General features: G+C 46.8%; 1 protein-coding gene and 1 non-coding gene across 2 annotated transcripts in view; one reads left to right on the top strand and one right to left on the bottom strand.

Moving 5' to 3' along the window:
- Positions 1 to 5772: 5772 nt before the first annotated feature.
- NMNAT2 (nicotinamide nucleotide adenylyltransferase 2) overlaps positions 5773 to 23668 on the bottom strand; it is a 168855-nt gene continuing 150959 nt past the window's right edge. Inside the window, exons 10-12 of the mRNA XM_052653968.1 lie at positions 9069 to 9170; positions 8868 to 8935; positions 5773 to 6062 (exon numbers count right to left, since the gene is read on the bottom strand). Coding sequence (XP_052509928.1) covers positions 5960 to 6062; positions 8868 to 8935; positions 9069 to 9170 — 273 coding nt within the window. The 3' untranslated portion in view covers positions 5773 to 5959. The remainder of the gene's footprint in view (positions 6063 to 8867; positions 8936 to 9068; positions 9171 to 23668) is intronic.
- TRNAC-ACA (transfer RNA cysteine (anticodon ACA)) lies at positions 15331 to 15402 on the top strand. The gene has a single exon. It is a non-coding gene; the product is annotated as a tRNA-Cys (tRNA).

Raw genomic sequence — 23668 nt, forward strand, 5'->3', positions numbered from 1 at the left:
GACAGTTCTCTACTATGAAAGGGGAGAATGCATCTTAGTGATTGGCTATCTGTTTCTGTCAAGTATACATATTCCAGGGTACTTGGTGGGGGATCCAAGGGTGCCTGCAATCATAAAAGGATTCCTTCGTGGGACTGACTGTTAAGAGAGTCATAAGATTGTCTTCCCTGACACATGGGAGATGATCCCTATGTAGAGATGGGAAATGGAAAATGACTCATGTGACTCTCTTTGGACCGAAATAATTCCCTCATTTCTGAGGTTGTGGTAGATTGTCCCTAAGATGAGAGAAGGAGCATGTGACATAGAAATAGCCTCCCCAGGACTTAGACTCTGTTACCAGTCTTGACCTGACCCTGCCAAGTTAAGGGCACTTTCCTTCTTCTTTCTTATCAGTATGTGTGATTTGTAGTGGAAACTCTCTTGTGCCTCTGAGAGTTATCTAACTAATTGTGCCATTGGTAAGCTATCACACATATTTTCACCTGTTTTGACTCATGGGGATTTCTGTCTGGAGAAGTGGGTAGAAATGAAACGCATGTGGACTGTAACTTCTTAGTCAATGTCCTTCTGATCTTATCCCAGGATGTGGACTTTTTTTCAGTATGCTTGGACAAAATTAAGATGGATACTTGGTAATGTCCAGTGTTTGGAACAAGTCTCAAGGACTGGGAATGTGTTTATCATTTTTTTTTTAAATGTTTCACATGGTCATGGGAATGTTGTAAATTCTTGCTGTGGCTCAGTTTTCCCACCTGGAAAGCAGAGATTAGATTCTTTTTCCTCTGTTATCTTTATACTATGGGCTACATGGAACTTTCTAGGAAATTCCAAGATCTGAAGTTTACTTACGGATCATAAGGGAAAAAATGTGTTATGTACATGTCTGTTAACTTATAGATACAGTATATATTTTGTAAGTTAGTATAAGTAAGCAAAATAAACTGATGTTTATACCCAATATTAAACAAGAGCTCATCATTACATACTCTCAGGACAGAGTGTTTCGCTTTGTGACTAAAGTAGCAAATGTAAATACAAACCATCAATTTATAAGTCATGGCAAGTACCACAATGATGTGCCACCAAACCCACATAGCTGACTAATCTCAGTATTAAACAAAAAAAGATACCAAGAACCAAAATGACAAACACACACACACAACTAATCTGACAAACCAGTACCTAAACCTTAAGTGAGCTGGCGGAGTGGAGAATTGTTATTTTACTTTCTGAATCACCATTCAGACCTAAACCCATACATAACGTTTGTCACAATTAAAAGTTAAAAAAGATCGAATAGTCACGGCAGGGTTGAACAATTAACTTATTCATTTTTAGCTTGTTCACTTTGCCAAACAAAACCAATTATGAGTTTAACAATTTCTGTCTTACTTGATATCCTTTATGTCAAGAAGTAAGTTTTTTAAGTTTTTAATTTTCACAAATACATTTTTAATTCACAAAGAACTAACTTCTTCAAGGATCCAAAGCTAACCAATACCAGACTGTGCAGGTTAGGTAGAACCGAAGATTTCATTAAAAAAAAAAACAAAAAAAAAAAACTGAGAAAACTTAGGCACAATTGAACAAATTTGCTAATTATTCTTCCCTGCTTATGGGTGTGGTTGTGTATACTTTCATATTACACATGCGACTTTAGCTAAACCAAGCAGAAAATCTCCTGCTATAAGAGCATTCTTAACAACTGTTGGCTCCTGTCAAGTAAGACTGTGAAGAAAAAGTGATTAATTCTGCAACTCACAGAGAAGATTCTAGACCAAGACACAGGCTCTAGTAGCATCATCTTATTTATTAACGTAGTTGAACCATTTTGCTGATAAAACTTTTGTCTGTGACTATTCTAGCAACAAATTTTACTCAAAATATTGCACTGTGAGATGGTGTTGCAACTTCAATGTAGTATTTATTAATGTGTTGATTTCCATAAAGCAAATCTTCTTCTTAAAATGGCAGATTCAGTGACCAAAAAAGTGATTCAAAAAAGCTTCCCTCTTCCCATGCCAATCCTTGAGACTGCTAGGATCAAGCTGAGGTTTGGGCCCCAGGCCTAGACTGAAGGAGGAGGGAAAGAGAGTAACTCATTCTTAACTGACTGTTGCAGGCTAATAGAACATTCCAAACATACTCAACAAAGAAACCACTTGAAAAATTGCATTTACTGGGCAGCTACAGGAAGGTGCAAACCAAACAAAATGGACAGAATACATTCATCACCTTTACCATGATGCTGTTCCTAAGGTGTCTGGATTGGATGAGCTACAAAATCCATCCCTGGACCCATCCTTCCCCTCTCACCTGCCCGCCTTCACATTGGAAAAGATCCTGAGCTTTTCACATACTGACTTATTTTTGAATTACTCTTTTGATGAATAAAATATAATAACATGCTTCTCTCTCTTAATCTGAGAGAGAGAGAAAGAGTAAGGGAGAGAGAGAGTGTGTGTGTGTGTCTGTCTGTTTAGGGGAGTAGATTTGGGCTAGTAAAATACAAGTCATTTCTCCCTGAATTCTCTGCCTCTTGCTATAGTTTGATTATGGAGTCTCACTTCCAATTGAGTTAGAAGATCATGTTCTTTTGTTCTTTCTGAGAAGCTGGAGCAGGAGACTAGGGAAAGTGGGAGAAAGGTTGGCCAAGCCGGGACAGGAAGAACAGCTTCTCTAGAAGCTCCAGTTCTGGGTTTCAGGCACTTCAGGAAGAGACTTTCCTCCCCTGTTCCCATGTACATTCAAGGAAAATGAAAGCAAGAAGGCCCCAAAGGCTGCCTGGGTGGGAGAGGGAGGTGGTGAATGAGGTACCCGCTAGCAGCACAGACACCACCCCCCAGAGGGCCATTCCTTGAGGAGAGAGTCATTGACACGAAGGGTTTCCCTCGTGCCTGTTCTTACATATCAGCCACTTTCATGCAAGCAGGAGAGACATTTTTATCGGTAGGCAGGAAATGAGGCTCCAGACCCCCTCTTGAGACAGTCATTCTAGCCCATGCCTTTCTCATGATCTCTGAACCTTTGGGTCAGCCATTGTAGGAAGCAGCAGGACCTCAGGCTGGAAGTCAGGACCTGGAGGTCATCCTGTGAGCACCTGGGGGCACCACTTCCAACTCTGAGTCATCTCTCTGGTATTGGCCTTGGCTGGGTCACAGTCATGTGTCCTGCCCTGGATTGAAAGAGGGGATCTGACCTCCCTGTAGCAAGTGAAGAAGGGGGCAGGGCAGGAAATGGACTTCCATCCAAAAGGGGAGTCACTTTTCCTTGTATTAAAGGAAAGCTATTTTATCATGATCCTTGTGATTGATTCACCAAGATAGACTCTGCCTCATTTCATTCCTAGAAGACCACTTTTATCCCTGTTATTTTCTTTAGCTCATCTCACTCTCCCTACAAATGTGCTTTCCATCCCCACACTGAATGCCGCGAGAGTCAGCCCTGTTTCTTCTCATGGGTCATGAACGAAATGGGGCTTGACTACAGAGCCCAGCAAAGAAAGAGTGGACCAAAGAAACAAAAGACAGCTGGTCTTTCTCGGATCTGTCCACGTGGATCTTCAGAATAAACTCTACCCATAAACTTCATATCCTTGATGATGCGTGCTACCCCAGGGAATCCAGCTCCCTGATTTCCTTTGTATATTTCCTGGCTTCTGAATGCCTTGCCTAGACAAAGGTACTTCTGTCTTTCTCTCCCTAGCACTAGTGCAATCTTGAGCACTTTCTGGGTCTTTGCCTTCCACAAAGCAATCCTTTCTTGGATTCAGATTTCCTCTAAGCCATTGCCATTTGTAGCAGTTCATTTCCAAGGGAAACCTAGCTACAGCCTTCCTCACCATCACATCCTCCCTGCCAGGACTAGCATACCCAAGGCTGTATACAGGGAGCACCTGGGACAACATAAGTTAAGAGAAAGATGCCAGGTAAAGACTGAAAGCTGCCTCTTATCTGGTCAGTATCGTGGGGAACCAAAGGAGCAGAGATCATGTGGTGTGATGACCTAATGGTCAGGGAAACATTAGCCTTTTGTCAGGCTTTACACTTGCTGTGTGACCTTGGACCAGTCATTTAATCCAGTGGATCTCTGCTTCCTCAGCTTCTAAAAGAAACCTTGGCTCAATTAATCTCTAAAAATCTTCTCAGATTCCATGATTCTTAGCTGAACACCGAGAGCCAAGAACAGTATCTTACTTTTGTCCTTTGGAGATTATTTCCATAATCCAAGAGGATAAGCCCACCCCCTGCAACCATGCTACTCTTCTGTTGAATTTCTTTTCCTGGAGGATGCTACTGAAGGATGCTACAGATGTTCCTGGCATCAGATCCCACCCAATACCTCCCAGGCCAGGGCTGGTACTAGATATCGACAAAATTATCCTACAGTTTGGGGACCATTTCTCAAAGAATCAAAAACCCAAGAGCCAAGAGACTGGACGAGAGACACAGAGCAGACGAGAGACACAGAGCAGAAGAGAGTAATTTCCTTTCGGTTCTCCAGGCAGGACCTGAATGAGACCTGAACAACTAGAACAGTCTGTCAAAACTGTTTCCAGAGCGCCAGAGGCAGGTGGGAAACTGGGGGACAAAAGGGGTGAATGAGTTTAGTGGCTCTTGACAATCCCTCTAGATGTCTGTTCTGAGAATCATGGTCCTGCCAGGCAGGCTTCCTCAGGCTACGATTGTGGCTTCTGGGTTCAGCATGAGTCGTAACCCTAAACCCACAAAAAAGGCTGAGGCTCTGCTTCTCAAGAAGGAACTGACCTCAGGCGCCATCTCTGTTACCAAACTAGAGTGGGTGAGAATCACTAGTTCCCACCGGGAAATGGGAATCACTTTCTCCTAGGTCAGCCTGGATTTACATTACGACAGAGATATTTCCCAGCCAAACAGGCAATAAATAATTCCAATTAGCAAAGACCTCTAGCTTGAGTGAACTCTTAGCATGTTTATTTCAGAAATGGCTGCATTTTTAGGACTCGGCCTTACATACGTGTTTCTTTTCAGATGTAGGAATGTGACTAAGTCTGGCCTCCAAGGGCTTTGATGGTGATCTGAAGGTCCCTTGGTAACAGTCGGAGCTGACAGGGAACAACCCTGTCAGTCACAGCTCAAATAAGTACCTGAACGGATGCCACCAAGAAATGAGAAGGAACCAGCTCTAGGTGATCCTTAAGCCCAGAGCATCAAAAAGGAGAGGTCTTCAGAAACTAATGAAATGGACTCAAATCCTTCTGAGCAACCCTACTACTCCCAGACTTGCGTCCCAGGTTTCAGAACATGAAAGTCTCAGTCTTGACCCCAGACTGCTGTGTGTGTGTAGGGCGGAGGCGGGGAGAAAGCGGGTAGATGGGTGGGGGTTGTCTCGGCCTGGTTCAACGGGCATAGCCCTCACGCAACTTTCTGAGAGCTGAGGCCTGGCTGCGGGTATCCTGTCGAAAGGGAAGGAATGCCGCAGAAACGCAACAAGGCGACAGACATAAAGAACCGCGGACACGGATTTGATCCAAGTTCTATGAGGAGTGAACAACTACAACAACCAACAAATGAAACAACGAAACGAAAGATAAGAAAGAAAGGAAAAAGATAGCCCTTTGTGGTAAAGGGCATGCTGGGAAGGCGAGGGCCAGAGCCGCCTCCCCAGAGCATGCTGGGAGACGGGCACCCGCACATCTCCAAGGACCGCACTTCCCCCACCCCGACCCCGTCACCCACCCCCAACCCGGAGACGAGAGCAGAGTTTGTCCAACGATGGCTGCGGAGGAGGGGTACGCTGTGGTGTTCTCTGCAGGTTCCCCCACACTGTGGGGGGTTGAGTCAGCAGGTGGGGAAAACAGTCAAGATGAGGAGACGGAAAAACGGAGGCGGGAGAGAAACGGGATGGACAGAGGCGGCGGGGGGCCGGTGTGTTGGCGGAGGCCCAGGGGAGAGTGGGGCACAGCGCCCCGGGGCCGCTAGCCCGAGGCGTTGATGTACAGCTGGCTCTTGAGAATGTAGTCGATGACTGGCTGGGACAGGTAATCCACGACGTGGCCATCCCCGTGCTGCAGAGCCAGCCTGGTTGAGAAGAGACGCTAATCAGCGGGCATCCTTTCCCGAAAGCAAGGCCAGAGGACTGGCCAGCCCATTCCCTTTCGAGGAAAGGGTTTACCCAACACCCATTACCAGTCCTTGCCTAGGCTAAGTGCGTGGCGTTCCTATCAGAAAAAAACCCTTTTCCCCTCTAATTCCTCCTCCATCCTGACTGTGCCACTTCCTAACTGAAGAACCTCTGGCAAGTTGTTTAAACCCATCCATTCTTCCGTTTCCTCCTCTGTAACACAGGGGTAATACTGGGGCCCGGGGCTGAGCTCAGCTATCAGAATGATTAAATGTCATACAGGTAGCACTTAGAAAAGCTCAAGCACATAGTAGGCATTTCAAGGTATTAGCTATTCTTATGTCATTTCTTTGTGTTTCTCTACACCAAGGTCTCAGGAAAAGGAATATCATGATCGATTCCTTCTTTTCCTTCCTAAGGAAGCCCTGAGGGAGAAGAAGCGGCCCTCCTTCAGGAGGCTCTTCTCACAAGCCCTGGTGAGCGGAAGCACTACCATGTACAGAAGAACTCTCGTCATACACTTCACTTTCAGCACAGTTTTGTTCCAGTCTTGGCCTGGCTGCTTCCCATTCTCTATGCACATGGTGGTCTTGGGAATGTCAGGCCCCAAGGAGCCATTCGTAAGAATTCACGCACTCCTCTGGACACCTAGATTCTAAAATGCATCTGTGCCTTGCGCTGTGAGACCTCCCCAAAGGCTGCCTCAGGGCCTTTGCAACGCACACAGTGTCCTGACCGTCAGCAAACTAGATCCCCAAGTGCCTCCCCACACAGTTTACGGGGAGGCTTCTTGAAAAAGTGGTTTACATCTGTGGTTTCCAAATGCCAATCCCAATTTCACGAGAATCATCCAGAAAGCAGCTCCCCAGAGACCCAACCCCCCGAAATTCTGATTCAGTGGGAATGAATGGGACACTGAAATTTGTGTTGCCATTCAAGTTGTCACAGTAATTTTATTATGCAGCCATGGTTGGAGCCACACTCTTCCCCTCTTCCCTCGTTGCCCACTGCCACTTCTGCTCTCACCTCATAGTTGACGCTACTGTTTCAAGGGTCTGCATAATCCCCTTCCAGGGAAGAAGTCCAGTGGACCTTCTCAAACGCTGGGCTCACTTGATTTCTTTGAAACATATGACGCAGATGACGAATGACAGTGTTCTCTCTCTCTCCCCTCTGCTGCTTTTGTTCCAGGGCCACCAATGCTAGTGGTTTCTGACTGCTTCTTAGTCTTCTATTTATTTTTTTATTACTTTTTAAATTGGAGTATAGCTGATTCACAGTGTTGTGTTAGCTTCAGGTGTACAGTAAAGTGATCCAGTCATACATATACAGCTATAATTCTTTTTCAGGTTCTTTTCCTTTGTAGACACTTACAAAATATTGAGTAGAGTTCCCTGTGCTATACAGTAGGTCTTTGTTGGTTATCTATTTCATATGTAATAGTGTGTACATATTAATATATAGTAATGTGTGAAGTGAAGTCACTCAGTCGTGTCTGACTCTTTGCGACCCAATGGACTATAGCCCACCAGGCTCCTTGGTCCATGGGATTTTCCAGGCATGAATACTGGAGTGGGTTGCCATTCCCTTCTCCAGGGGATCTTCCCAACCCAGGGATCGAACCCAGGTCTCCCGCATTGTAAGCAGACGCTTTACCGTCTGAGCTATTAGCTAGTTATATATTAATATATATACACACTACTGTATATAGTACTGTATATATATTAATCCCAAACTTCTAATTGACCCCTCAGCCTTCCTTTAAATAGATGTTAATATGTTTTAAATGTTCCCATAGCCTTCTTTGCTCTTACTGACTCTCCCTGTGAACTCAGCCATACCCTTAAACTTTAATTTACACTTAGGTGCTCATGGCTTTCAGTTTTATTATACTTCCAGACCTCTGCATTGCACATGTCTTATCCTTCCATTGGATATTTCCGCTTGGAGGTTATGGTGGAAACTGTTAACTGCCCCCTAGTATCCAGTCTCTCTTTCTTATCCTGAGTAACAGACCCTCCCAAGCTTTAGCTGGACATATGGTTGCCAAGCCTCAAAGTCTACTCCCAGCCTGTCTGGAGGCTAGGCATGGCCACATGACTGATGCTGAGCCAGGGGGATGAAAGGGAAGTGATGGGTGAAACTTTGGGTCGTCTTCTAAAGGACAGAGCTCTTTGCCCCTCCCCACTGGCTGAGAAGAGAAGTCATTGCGGCAGCCGTGGACTCAGAGAGGGAGGCTTCGTGTTGAACAGAGATTCAGTCCCTTTTGACACTGAATAACATTGAATAGCATTTCTCATTTAAAATTCTAACTATTTAGGATTTTTTGTTATGGCTGTTAACCTAAACCCTTACTAATTCTGTCGGTACCTCAGAGTGGAAATGGAAGTGTTAGTCGCTCAGTCATGTCTGACTCTGCGACCTCATGGGCTGTAGCCCATCAGGCTCCTCTGTCCATGGAACTCTCGAGGCAAGAGTACCGGAGTGGGTTGCCATTCCCTTCTCCAGGAGATCTTCCTCACCTCAAACTAGAGTCCAAACTAAAACTAACTTCTCACCTACCTCAAGTCACCTAAAACTAACAGCCTGTCCCCCTTTTAAAAATCAAGGACTAGCGACAAATAAATGAGGTCTAAAAAGAAGGCTACATATTGGGGTAGCCAGTGTCGACCAACCTAACAGTCAGCCTGGACTGAGGAGAGCTGTATGGGAACCTGTAAGCCGGTCTGACCAAGGTCTCTCTGGTCGTTTGTCAAACGTACCTGCTCTTGGTTGAGCTGACGACAGACATGGGATGGTTGATGTCATCCTTCACCACCATGATGTTGTTCTGCAGACAGAGCAGAGAGAGTAGGTTGCCAGTCCCTCACACTAAACTCTTGTGTCCTCATGCCTCCAGCCCCCAGGCTTCTCAGAGAAGGGCCACGTCACATTACTACACAGCAGGGAGCTGGAGGACTCACTTTGTATTTGCGGAGTATTGAGGAGTGGTTCATGATTCGGTCTGTGTCGGCTGCGTCCCGGGGGACCACCACGATCCCAAAGTCCCCAACAATCACCTCCATCTGAAGAAACCGAAGGAGGGGGGAGAGAGAGAGAGGAAGTAGCCTTTGGTGAGACCTTGACTCCAAACCCCTACCAAGCAAGTAGCTAGCAAGGTGGAGCTACCTCCTTTTGGAACCCTAAGCTTTAGTCCCAAACTTGCCTTCTCAGCCCCATCAGTCAGCTCCTTCAAGTAACAACCTGTAACTGTGTTCGTGGAATGAGTGGGAACTTCACCTGGCACACTTAATAAATACCTGTAGTCTGAATTAATAATGCGCTCCTGCATGTCTGGGCAAGATCGCTTCAATTCCTGAGGCTCCCGTTGAGCTCATAATGTTGAAGGGCAGCATAAAACATGGTCCTTACCTGGTAAGTATCCTCTTGGGTGACACAGATCCCGTTGCTCAGCAACCAGACCCAAGCCCCTGGTTGGTTTATTGAGAGGGGCTGGGAGGCTCTCTGAGCTCACCTATGTCAAAAATGCTGTGGGACTCAGGGTGGTGAAAAGAGGGGAAGGGCTTGGAAAGCCCAAGTGTGTGCACAAGCAGTGACAGGGGAGGATTACTATGGGGTCACTTCTGAAATTAGCCTCTGATAGAAGCCTGCTGCTATCATGAGAAATGACACCTTGTCATTTAAAAATTAACCCTCCCCCTCCACCCCAATTATAGATACAATAGAAGCTTGGGAAACTGAGAAAAAGAAAAAAAAAAAGAAATCAATCACAACCACACAGTCCAGTTAACCATTGTTAAATTAACATCTTAGTATGTCTGTCCAGGGTTCGCTTCTCTATGGGTGTATGTCCACAACTGGACTGAACTGCAAAATTAATCATTTTATTAAATACCTATATATATTTTTCATTTAGCATTATATTGTGAGCATTCTCTCATACAGTTAAAAATATTTGAAAGTGTGTTTTCTCCAGTCTGTGTATTGCATTGCCTGACTATACTGTGATATACCATGACATAGTAAGCCAAATTTGTATTCTAGAAAATATAGAGCCACTTCTGATTTTTGCAGTTATAATAGCACTTTGTTGAAGATCTGTACACATAAATCTTTTACCACATCTCTTGATTATTTCCTTAGGATAGGAAGTAGAATAATTGGATGAAAGGATATGAACTGGACATATTTCAAGCTCTTGAGACACATTACCAAGCTGCTTTCTGGAAAGTCGTGCCAATTCTTATTTTCAAAGAGCCTGCAAATTGTAGCATTTAATAGGCTTGGATCTAGCCTGGGCACATTACTGTCTAGATCTTGCCAATTAAGGATCCCAGATGGAGGGAGAAGTGGGGAGAGGCAGGTTTCTTCTAAGCATGCAGTTTATTGGGCAAGACCTACTTTGGGGCAAAGAAATCAGGTTTTTCCTTGTAATTCTCCAGCCAAGTGCCACAAAAACAGACATTATAGAGCACGATGGCTACTTCTTCTCTATAGAGGATTTCTTTCTTAAAAACTTTATTTTTTAACTGAAGGATAATTGCTTTACAGAATTTTGTTGTTGAGGTTTTTTAGAGGATTTCTGTATCAGCAGAATTCCCCTTCTAAGCCTGATTCACTGGTTCTGCATGTGTGTGCCCGCACAGTGTGCACGTGTGTGCCCGTGGCTATTTGCAGCCACCTTCACCCTACTTCTCCCTTTGCTTACAGCTGGAGCTGGAGCTGCAATTAAAGATTGACTGAAGGCGCCCCAGGAGGGAGTCTGTGGATGTACCATGTCTGAGCCCCCACTGGATCATGCCATTTGGAAGATACAGAGCATTACACAACATGCTGCCTCTATTGGTGGTATTCAGATGAGGTACTAGCCCCAAGTCTTTGTCCTAGGAACCAGGAATGTTAGGGAGGGGCAGGGCAGGGAGTGGAGGTGGATCCAACGCCTCCTGCCATAGTATTTAGAATATTGTACCACTACTTAGAAGGTAATCGAAGACACTGGCTCATAAATTTGGCTGAACATCAGAATCACGTGAGGAGCTTAAAAAAAACCTCAAAGCCCAGCTCATACCCAGGATCAATTAAATCAGAATCTCTGGGAATGGGGCCCAAGCATTAGTATTTTTTTTTTACTCCCTAGATTTTAATTTTAATATGTAACCAAGCTTAAGAACCAGTGATCTAAGTAGTGAATTAAAACTCCAGGGAGATTATTACCATAGAGAAAGAGAGAGAAAAGAGAAGGGATGGAAAGAGAATGGGATGGGAAGGAAAGGTTAGAGAAGAGAATCCATCCAGCTGGTATACGTGGAGATTCCTCAACTGCCTTGCTATGCAGGTGTCTTGAGATATTTGGTGAAAGAAATGATGCTAAAGCTGAAACTCCAGTACTTTGGCCACCTCATGAGAAGAGTTGACTCATTGGAAAAAACTCTGATGCTGGGAGGGATTGGGGGCAGGAGAAGGGGACGACCGAGGATGAGATGGCTGCATCACGGACTCGATGGACATGAGTCTGAGTGAACTCCGGGAGATGGTGATGGACAGGGAGGCCTGGCGTGCTGCGATTCATGGGGTCGCAAAGAGTCGGACACGACTGAGCGACTGAACCGAACTGAACTGAATTATAGGATCTGAATTCAGTTTGATTCTGAGAATCTGATGGATGTTTCATGTGTGATGTATGAAATAGTGGGTCTATTTAAAGTGAGCATTCCAGGAATTTCCCTGGTGGTTGGTCCAGGGATGTGGTTAAGGATCCGCCTGCCAATGCAGAGGACACCGGTTCACTCCCCGGTGTGGGGAGATCCCACATGCTGAGGAGCAGCTAAGCCCAAGTGCCACAACTGCTGAAGCCTGCATGCCCTAGAGCCCATGCTCTGCAATGAGAGAAGCCACCACAATGAGAAACCCACATACCACAACTAGAGAGTAGACCCCAGCGTGTCGCAACTAGAGAAGGGCCCACACACAACAATGAAGACTCGCCACAGCCTAAGATAAATAAATAAAAATGTTAAAAACCTAAAAAAAGGTAAGCCTTCTAGTTTAACACATGAAAACAACGTCTCATGGCAGTCAGGCCTCATGGGGACGGCCCCCTGGGTGACATTAGTGCAGCTGCTGCTTTCTACTCAGAAATTGATGACCTGAGCACCTAATCAATAACCACACAGGCTGCTCAGTGGGTGGCAAGCAGATGGAGGCCTCACTGATTGAGATGGATTCCTTTTCCAGAAACAGGTGACAGATGTGCCCCCTGGGAACAGATGTGGTGGAGGAGACGGGTCTACCAGACAGGACACAGCTTTACCACATCCCAGCAGCATCTCTGCAGGCGTCTGGATCAGACTGCAGACCTGTTCTGCTCCTTTGGCCACACTGGAGGTCACAGGCTTGATTTTCATGCTGGAAGGTGTATGTGGGTGTCTGTTTTAGGGTAATAGGAGGTGCCGGGTGCTAGAGCTGGTGAGGTTGCCCTTATCCCATGGGTGCCCATCTCCCTCCAGAGGCTTAGCTGCCCTGCCCACCCCCACCCTCATCCCTAACCCTGTCTTCATGTGGCCTCCAGGATCCACCCTCTCCTGCGTCCTCCTACCTCACTGGTTGCTCTTTCGGAGTTTCTCCTTGTACTGTTTCTTCTTTTTTTTTTTTTCTTCCAGCTGCTCATCATGTGGGATCTTAGTTCCCCAACCAGGGATCAGATCCGCACCCTGTGCGCTGGATACGTGGAGTCTTAACTGCTGGACCACCAGGGAAGTCCTTGTGCTGTTCCTTCTTATCTCCCTGATCTTGAATGACTGGAGTCCCCCAGGATCAGTCCTTGGACCTCTTTTCTATCTACACTTGCACTTTTAATGATTTCATTCCATTTCAAAGTTTTAAAGACATACAGAAGGCTCTCAAATTTATATCTCCAGCATAGACTTCTTTCCTGAACTTTAGACTTATATATCCAGTGGGCTCTTCAACAGGCCCACTTGGATGAGGTGTCTCAAGAGTAATATTCCAAAAGCCCCTGAATTCTCTGACATCAGTCAGTCCCCTCCACTGCCATCCCACACACACCAAAATGCTATTCCTTTCTCATTTCAGTAAATGGAAACTCTTTCTACAACTGCTCAGGCCAAAACCTTGGTATTATCCTTGATTTCTCTCTTTCTCTCACATCCCAAATTTCGTCCGTAAAGCAACTCAGTTGACTTGGTATTCAAAAGAAATCCAAGAACCTGCTCATTCCTCATCATTTCCATCACTTCTAGCTTCAAGCCTCTTCTGGTGGGTTAAATAACAGGCCCCCCAAACACCCAGGTCCTAATCCCTGGAATCTCTGAATGTTACAAGATGTGATTAAACTAAGGGTCTTGAAATTGTCCTGGATGATCTAGGTGGGCCCTTCTATAATAATGAGGGTCCTTACAAGAAGAAGGAGAGGGAGATTTAACTCAAGAGAGAGAAGATGATATGAAGATGGAGCAGAGAAGATGCTACACTGTTAGCCTTGAAGATGGAAGAAGAGGCCATGGCGTGCAACAAGTGCAGCTCAAGAAGTTGGAAAAGGAAAGTAAACAGATTCTCCCTGAGGGCCTGAGGAGGGACTACAGCTCTTGACCACGACTTAGCTTTGGCCCAGTGAAACCCATTTCAGGATTCTGGCTTCCAGAAATGAAAGAAAATAAATGTGTGTAGTTTTAAGCCACCAAGTTTGCAGCCACAGAAATTGTCCATCTCCATCAGCTCCCACTTGGATTGCTCTGGTCTGTTTTTCTCTTGCCTTTTTCCAGTCTATTCCCAACAGCCAGACCAATAAGGTGAAATATCAGTCAAATTATGTGGTTCCTTGGCTCAAAACCCTTCACTTAAATACCACCTTCTGCCAGAGACTTCCACTTGCCACACTATTTCAACCTCCAACCCTTTGCATAGAGACCCTCACCCTCCCCACAACCCTCTCAGTCCCCACGTCCTAACTCTTCTTCATTTCCCCATTGCATATGTCTCTATCTGACACCTTGTATATTTTCTTGGTTTAACCTTACCTTTGCTCTTTCTCTCTCCCCTATGAAGGTAACCTTCATGAAGGTAGGGAATTTTGTGTTTCATTCATTGCCATGTTCCCGGGTGAAGAGGATCATACATGCTCAATATATACTGTTGAGGAAGAGGATTCCTGCAGAGTCCTCTCTAGGAGCTAGTTAGCTGATATATTCTTCCACTCTAGGATGTGGAAGGCAGCCCCAGTGTACCTAATGGAAACTCTAAGAGACTCCAGGAAGTGACTCTAGAGAGACTTTCAAGTCTCCATGAAAAGCATGGGTAATTTTACTTCCGAAGGTTCCCAAACTTCATCTGATTGGTCAGTGGAATCACCTGGGGAAGATTTACAAACAATAACAGGCCCAGGGATTTTGATACAACGTGTCTACAATCGACCCAAGCCTCTGTCTTTACAAAGCTCCCTAATCCTCCCAAGGTGCACCCACTTTGGGATTATTGTCACTTTTAACAATATAAACAGGGACTTCCCTGGTGGTGCAGGGGATGGAAGAGCTTCTCTGGTAGCTCAGCTGGTAAAGAATCCACATGCAATGCAGGAGACCCCAGTTCAATTCCCGGGTCAGAAAGATCCCCTGGAGAAGGGATAGGCGACTCACTTCAGTATTCTTGGGCTTCCCTGGTGGCTCAGATGGTAAAGAATCTGCCTGCAATGCAGGAGACCTGGGTTCGATTCCTGAGTCAGACGAAGAAAATGGCATCCCACTCCAGTATTCTTGCCTGGGAAAGCCCATGGACAGAGGAGCTTGGCTACAGTCCATGGGGTCACAAAGAGTTGGACACAACTGAGTGACTCAGCACAGCACAGAGGATGGGAAGCCACCTACCAATATAGGGGACATGGGTTCGATCCCTGGTGCAGGAGGATTCCACCTGCCTCAGGGTGGCTAAGCCTGCGTACCACAACTACTGAAGCCCGCCTACTGCAGCTACTGAATCCCACTTGCCCTACAGCCAGTGCTCCCCAACAAGAGAAGCCACTGCAATGAGAAGCCCCATGCACCTCGACCAAGAGTAGCCCCCGCTCGCCACAACTAGAAAAAGCCGTTGTGCAGCAATGATGACCCAATGCAACCAAAAATAAATAAATAAAAAAATAAATAAATAAATTTACAAAACAATATAGGCAACTGCCTAAGCTGCTAATACCCTGGCTTAGTGTAGGATGAGACTTCCCTGGTGGCTCAGACGGTAAAGCATCTGCCTACAATGCAGGAGACCCGGGTTCGAGCCCTGGGTTGGGAAAATCCCCTGGAGAAGGAAATGGCAACCTACTCCAGTACTATTGCCTGGAAAATCCCACGGACAGAGGAGCCTGGTAGGCTACCGTCTATGGGGTTGCAGAGTCGGACACGACTGAGGGAGCCTGAGAGTGTAGGATGAAGTCAAAATGAGATAGCTGTGGGATGGGCACTCTGGGAATTCCAGCAAAAATGAGGACATTCCCCTACCCCCACGCCCTAGAGAGATGAGGGCAGACATCTGACCCTAGGAAATGGAGAGTTTCTCAAGCTCTCCCTGCCCATGGAGCCCTGGGATGGCGCTTCTGTTCCAGCTCGAGTGGCCCAATGCCTCCTGTGTCTTCACGGAGACGTCTCTGCTGGTCTTGGTCTTGCCTGGGGGAGGGCAGGTGGGTGGGCAGAGGCATTCTGATTGGCAAGTCCCTCTCCTGATGTGACTGCTGTGACCTCATTCTGCCATCCCGTGGTGAGCAGGATCAGGGTACAGTCTTCTCCTCTGCCTGCAGCAGATAGTGGTCTCTCAGGGTGGCTCTGGCCTGTCCTGTCTCAGAGGTGGGGGTCTGTGCCATTCATCCTGCTTCAACTTCCTGCTCACAGGCTCAGCTTTGATCACGTCTTTTCGTCTTCCGGGGCAAAGGCTCCCTGGGGGCAGAAGGGGTAGGGCTGGGGAGAGGAAGTGGGAGGGGCAGACTCTGCTTCCCCTCCTCATGGGGAATCTGAGGAAAGGGTATGACACGTGTTGGGGCAGGAAGCAGCGTGGCCTTGGGAGGGAGAACACTCAGGGCAACTGGGCAGCAGATCTCTTAGAAGGAATGAGGAATTTACCGTCTTCCCTCAGGAAGCAGAATTTCCAGCCCTGCCCTACTGGGTTCCACGGATACCTGACCAGGAAGATGCCCTGTGGACTTACTTAGCTGGGAGCTTCCCAGCACCCCAGGGCTGAGCATGACAGATATGGCTTCACCTCTTGGCTCAAATCACTATCTAGTGGGAGACATTAAACAAATAATGAATGATTTCAACTGTACTGCTCTAAAAGATAAGGTGGGTTACTATTAAGTGGTACTACTATTAAAATCTTGTAGTGGCTAATTATCTTCTGGGTAACTGACAAAAGTTTGGGCCACATCCCACTGTGGAGGCTAAACTCCTCCAACCAAGCTGTTTCCAGGTACTCTTACATTCTTTCACTCAAAAATTTCTATTGAGTGTATATGGTGAACCGGGCACCGTCCCAGTGTTGCCCAATAAGACAGACAAGTTTAGTGTGTCCATAGAACTCACCTACAGTCAGGAGAGATTATAAACAAATAAATATGTGAATAAGAAAACATCAGGTGGAGCTAAGTATAATGTTGAATATAAAACAAAATGACATTGAAGCCCAAACCTAAATGGCAAGAAGGAGCCAGGCATAGGAATACCTGGGAAAAGAACATTCCCAGTGAGGCCACAGCTAGTGCAAAGGGACAAGGAAATCAAGTGTAACTGGAGCACAGAGAGGTAGGGGAAGTACAGAAGAATCAGATCATGATACAGATGGGATTTCATTCCAAATGCAAAGAGAAAGCATTAGAGCATTTTAAACAGAGGGCTTGACTTCCTTTAGCAGCAGAATCCAATTTACATTGACTTGCCCAGGCAAGTCTAACTGGTAAGACCCTCTGTGGAATCATTCTGAGATCAGAGTTCGAAATCCTGACCATCTCCCCAGACAGTTCTTCGTTCTCAAGGGAGAGGACCTGAGTCTCTTGGGCTCACTTGTACTTGTTCTCCAGATGAGAATATTCAGGGATGAAAAGGGGACTACCAGCAGGAAGGGGAAGCAACATTTATCAGGGTACCTGTATGCACCAGGCATAGTACGGGGAGATTTATTTATTAATTCATTTAATCCTTACAACAACCATTTTCTGAGATTTGTGCTTCAGTTTCTACTTTATAGACAGGGAAACCAAGACTCAGTGAGATATAGTAACTAGTCCAAACTGCACAGCTAGTAAGTGAATTTGAATCCACTCTTGTCTGCTTTAAAGGCTCTTTTTTACCACACCATGCCTAATTTAGATCCATTAAAATAAGTTTTATGTTGTATTGGGGTATAGACAATTAACAATGTTGTGATAGTTTTCAGGTGAACCACGAAGGGACTCAGCCATACATAAACATGGATCCCTTCCCCTCCAAGTTCCCGTACCATCCAGGCTGCCACATGACCTTGAGCAGAGATCCATGTGTTCCTTTAGGTCCTTGTTGTTTATCTATTTTAAATATAGCAGTGTGTACATGCCTATCCCAAACTCCCTAACTATCCCTTCTCTCCATCCTTCCACTCCTCCTTTCACCTCACTCTGGGCAACCATAAGCTCGTTCTCGAAGTCTGTGAGTCTGTTTCTGTTTTGTTAATAAATTCTAGATCCATTTTAAGACTTGCAGTTTAGGGACTTGAAATTTTTTGGTTTGAAAATATAATCTATCTTTATTTTTTTTCTCCAGGCTTATAGTGAGCTATGTCCTCAGTTCATTACTCCACATCGCCCCCTAGAGTATGTAATTTTGTGTACTTCTGAGTAGGTTAAACCAGACGTGAGAGCATCCAGCAGAAGCCACGCAATAGGTGAGGGGCATCTGAAACATGCTCCTCCCATTTCAGGCAAGAATCCTCCACCCTTGTTCTGCACCCGGCTTCTCTCTGGAGGGAGGGCTGAGCAGAGGCTAGTGAGAGAATGCATTTTCAGGATGGCTTCCTTAGTGCAAATAAATGAATGACCCTTCCAGGGGATTTCCCAGAGGAACCCCACACCCATTTCCAATCTGCTTGGGGGTGTGGGAAGGCAAGGGATTCCAGCCTCAAGTCAAAAGCCTGAAAACCAAAGCAACAGCGACTTTCACACGAGAACCCTGTCTCCCAGGGTAGGGGGTAAGCTGCCTTTCCCTGGGCTGGAAACACGGCATCAGGCTTATCAGTGTGGGGGCCTAATCCCTGGGGTGGAAGTGTCCATCGGGCTTCCTGGCTGGGGCGGGACTGTCTGATAAAAACCATCTGAGCCTGAAAAGCCAAATGTTTGTCTTTGTTCCATTTGTCCTGGAGCCCTGGGATTTCTTCTGGAGTGGCCAGTGCCCCAGGCTCTTCCTCTGTTTATTTTCTTTGGTTGTTTTCCCATAGCTGGTGGCTGTAGGAAGCAGTTAGCCCATGCCTGGTTGGCTGGAAAAATGTAGAACACAGCCAATTAGAGCCAGCCTGTGGAATGCTGGGCTTTGAAAAGTGCAAAAAGAAAGAAAAAGAAAAAAATAAAATAAGAAACTTCCTCATTAGCCCATCTCTGGTGCCTGATGTTCCACCTCCAGGTGTTCATTCCTTTGAGTTAAATATTGACCCTTGCTCATTTAAAATGCAAATACCATTTTCAAGTGGCAAATACATGTAATCATTAAACTGAAATGATTTTGTCTGCTTGCTGAAAAGTCAGAAGCTTCCTAGGCAAAGACCAAGATAAACCTTCTGTTTTCAGCCAAGGAGAACCATCTCCCCAAAAGGTCTTATTCCTACCACCGGATCTTTGGCAGCCTTCTCTCAACCCCTAAAGCCCTTCTCTTTGCACTCACTTAAATCCAGTCCTGCCCATCATTCAAACCCCAGCTCAAGCTGCTGAAAGAAAGTGAAAGTGAAGTCACTCAGTCATGTCCGACTCTTTGCGACCCCATGGACTATAGCCTACCAGGCTCCTCTGTCCATGGGGTTTTCCAGGCAAGAGTACTGGAGTGGGTTGCCATTTCCTTCTCCAGAGGATCTTCCCAACCCAGGGATCAAACCCAGATCTCCCACATTTTGTAGGCAGACACTTTACTGTCTGAGCCATCAGGGGAGCTGGGCTGCTGGGCTGCTATGAACTACGTGTCATTCTTCCCACTTGTCTGTCTTACCTGCATTAGGGAACTGAACATGTGCAAAGTCCTGCTCTGCTGTTAATAGCTAAGAGGTCTTGGACAAGTCTGGTTTCCCAGGTGGTACAGTGGTAGGGAATCCGCCTGCCAATGGAGGAAATGAGGGTTCAATCCCTGGGGTCGGGAAGATCCCTTGGAGGAAGAAATGGCAACCAACTCCAGTATTCCTGCCTGGGAAAGCCCACGGACAGAGGAAGCTGGCGGACTGCAGTCTATGGGGTCGCAAAGAGACGGATACCACTGAGCATGCACACACGCGCACACGCTCGGACAAGTCCAGTCCAAGTGAGCCCGGGTTTCCATATCTGTAAACGGACTCCACTTTCAGGAGGGCTCCGGGGGTTAACCGAGATAAGCCATGAGAAACAAGAAGAGTGTTTATTGTCTGTCTCCCCCATAGAAGGCAAAGCACGTGGTCGGAAACTTGATGCATTCTGTTTTCTTTGTTCTTTCAGCCCTAGAACAGTGTCTGGCACATGACAGGTACTCAATAAATATTTTAAAACCAATGAATAAATAACAGCCAACATTTATTGACTGCTTCCTAAGTTCAAGAACTCTTTTAAACTTTCTGTATGTTTCATTTCATGTACTATAATGAGCTAATAGAATAAAAACTGTAAGATATTTTTAGCAAGTGCTGCCAGGACAAATAAAGTACTTACATTCATACTGGGCACTCAGGATTAGCTGAAAGATTGATGGAAGGAAAGAATGCCTGAATCAGAATTAATTTGCCAGATTGCCTTCCATTATACTGTAATGGAAAAAGCAGCTGGCAGCATAAGATCACTAGACGATGGGCTTTGTTTGAGGGAGGGGAGGAGGATAAGCGTTTCCTGTCTCACAAATCTGTCATGACTTGACCCTTTAGGCTTTGGCCTTGCCTTCTCACAGATCCTGGTCCAGGCCTGGGTACCTGCTCCCCTGCTGGTGTCAGGATGTGTGTCTGCTGTGTGCTTAGTTGCTCAGCGACTCTTTGTGACTTTGTCGTCTGCAGCCCACCAGGCTCCTCTGTGCATGGGATTCTCCAGGCAAGAATACTGAAGTGGGTAGCCATTCCCTTCTCCAGGGGCTCTTCCTGACCAGGGATCGAACCCGGGTCTCCTGCATTGCAAGTGGATTCTTTACCACCTGACCCACCAGGGAAGCCCAGCCTCAGGATGCAACACAGCAAAGATCAGGTCTCCTGGGGGGACTATTCTGATAAGATCAGGTCTCCTGGGGGAGACTATTCTGATAAGATCAGGTCTCCTGGGGGAGACTATTCTGATTAAAAGCTTGGGAATGGGATGGGCTGGGGGGGACTGGGGTCCCCACCTCCAAAAGCGGGTCCAGGAAACTGGATCTTGCTTTCTCTGGGGAATCAAGAATGAAAATGCCAAGTGCCAGACCATGCAGAAGCAACTCTTCTGTGTTCCATGGAGAGAAATGTGATGAATATGTATGGCATTTTCTCTCCATGGAATGTAAGGGGAAGGGGTGTGTCACTGGTCAGAGAAGGTCAGAATTCACTATGGGCTAATGGATCTTTGTGTCTATTGGGAAATGCCCAAGGGATGTGCTTGGGTTGGGGTGCATGGTTGTGTAATTACATTTCTGGATGGAGAGCATAGGTTCAGGCATCCAAATCAAAAGAACGAGCAAGACTGACTCAATGGAGAGTCTGTGAGTGTGCCGAGAGAGGCCTTGGCAGCCCTGTTGTGGGAACAGACTGTTCCAGCTGCTTTGGACTGGGTGGGGACACTGCTGCCCTGTGGCCTCTGGTGAGTGCTCTTTACAGAGGGCAGAGAGGCTCCTATGTTCCCCCCAGACCTGTTTGAATAGTGGCTTCTCCCCTGTTTTGTTTCTGAGGATTCTGGAGATGACATGGGAAGCTGGAATGCGGAGCAAGTACCTAGGACTTTTCCAAGAAACCTGGCTCTCTTCCCCACCTTTCTGCCCCATCATTGGCAGATTCAGAGCCTCAGGCTCATGGTCACTGAGCACAGGTCTGCAGCCATCAAGTATCACTCAGGATACTGGGTAATGAAAAGAAATGTGTTCTGATAAAGGGTGGACTAAATGAATGAAACTGGGAGCAGAAGTGGGTCTCACATACCTCACTCCAGGTAATCTCATAGTTAGGAACAGAGATCCCTAAAACAAGCTGCTTCCAGGCAAACTCTGGAGGGTAGAACAGAGGCAGCAGGTAGATGGAGCATGCCCCCACCCCACCACCACCCACCAGGGAAAGCAACTGGAATTCACTCCCCGTGGACAGAAACTCTGAAACATCAGTAGCAGTACAATCAAGAGAGGAGGCTGAGCCCTGCCTGGAAAAGAGATAAGAGACTATACATTTCTCATTCTCGAAGTCAAGGAAACCCTCCCAACTAGAAATCTCCTTAAGAGGTCAAAAGTGGAGTGACGCCAACTACCCACAGGCCTCTTGGGTGAAATCCATCTCGGCTGAGAGATGTGCATAGACATGGAAGGCTCCTGAGATATACCAAATACATACCCAGAACCAGACAGATCGAAATGATTGGCCAAAGGAAACCTGGAAGAAACATCTCATAAAAGTGAATCAAACTATCACGAGGGCGCAGCTCTCTTGAGTCTGCCCATGTGTCTATCCACACGTACCGTGTTCTCCTCCTCCTAATAAACACTTCACTTGTTACACTCCTTGCGGTCTTTGTGGGAATTCTTTTCTGCAGAGTTGAAGAGCTAGGGTCTTGTCTCGGACCGCTGGTCTAGCGGCTAGGATTTGGTGCTCTCATCTCCGAGACCCAGCCTCAGTCTCCGGGCAGGAACCGAAACCCTGCTTCAAGCCATTGCAGGCTGAGGCCACCTGAGATCAGAGCTTCCTATTGGAATCACCAGGGCTCACCCTGGACCAGTCTTGAAAGAAAGACCTTTCCTTCCTAGACCGTGAGCTCCAACCTTCCTCCAGTAGGGACAGTGGGATAAACCACTGAGCTGTAGCTAGTTTCATGCTCCCCGTGTCCACCTTTGTCCAATCCCCACCCTATCTTAGCAGAGAACCAGAGCCTTTACGAAAGGAATTTGCAGGGCAGAAAGCAGAACGTTTTGAAGTCACTGGCTTTAAACACACTGACGACATGTTTCTTGAGGTCCTGAGGAGGGAAGAGACAATAGGGGCACTAGCTTCCGAGGAGAAAGAAGAGGTTCCACTGCCCCCTGCTCCTTCCACACTAGAAAGAAGCTAGAGATCTGTGAAGCCCAATCCCTGCCCTAAGGGCAAAGCCGCAGAAGAAGACAGGGGCAGGATCATAGGTGGGTGGGGTCCAGCACGGGGCTTCCAGACTCAGTCCGGAGTCCCATTCCCCAGGTGGGCAGAGGGGAGGGCCACCCACCTCAAGGTCCTGAGAGGGAAGATGTGTGTGGCAACCCCGATGAAGAGATGCTCGTGTTTGGAGCCCACGAGAGCCTCTCAGGTTCTGCTGGTCAGCAATGACTGAGACCTATTTCCCATCATCCCTGGGGATAGTGATTTGGAGTTGAATTTTCATTAGGTATGAATAAATTACATGTGATATTTCTGGCACACCTCTGTTGTGGCCTGAGAGTCACACTCATCATGTAAGGAAACAGCTCCATGTTTTTTTCTGTTCAGATGGCATGATTCTAAGGATCCCACAGAGTTTCGTGGGTGCTTGAGGGTGGGGAGGTTAGCATTCCAGGCTCTAGAAAATCCTCTGGAGTGAGCCCTGAGGGTCTGCTTCATCCAATTGCCCTTCTGCTCGTGCTGTGGATGGGCATTCTCAGCCCCTTCAGCTGCACAGACGTGGGGTCCCCACTTGGTCTGGATCTGCTGCACCTCTGGGAGTAGCCAGGCTGGGTGCTCCGATCCCCAGGGTGCCGGTCAGGTGGGAAGATGACTGAATAAATGAGCGTCAAGTCCACCCCCACTGCCACAGCCCCAGTATATCAACAGCTTTCGGTTTCTCAATTTTTCTCTTTTAACCAACACATTCCCTTTCTGGTTGGTCCCACTTCAGTATCAGGGACCAACCGGAAGAGGAGTGACCTGGGGCTCTTTTCCCTGGTCTCTATAAGTCGGACCTGACAAGGTCAGGAGCAGCCATTTGGGAAAGAAGCTAGAGGCCCTGCAGTCAGAGGGGCTGGCTGTGCTTTAAGGGCCCCCAGTTGTGTCCGTTTCAGGCTCCAGAAAGCCTGTGTCTGCCCTTGAGAGGCACACATTACAAGTCACATGTAGCAAGGAGGCCCCTGAGACGTCCTGCTCACGTGCTGGCCCTTCAGGCTGCTGCCCTGTCACTTTATCCCTGTAAATCCCCTCCCTGGCTGCCAGGGCCTCC

The sequence above is a fragment of the Budorcas taxicolor genome, chromosome 16, assembly GCF_023091745.1.
Source record: "Budorcas taxicolor isolate Tak-1 chromosome 16, Takin1.1, whole genome shotgun sequence".
Classification (NCBI taxonomy): Eukaryota; Metazoa; Chordata; class Mammalia; order Artiodactyla; family Bovidae; genus Budorcas; species Budorcas taxicolor.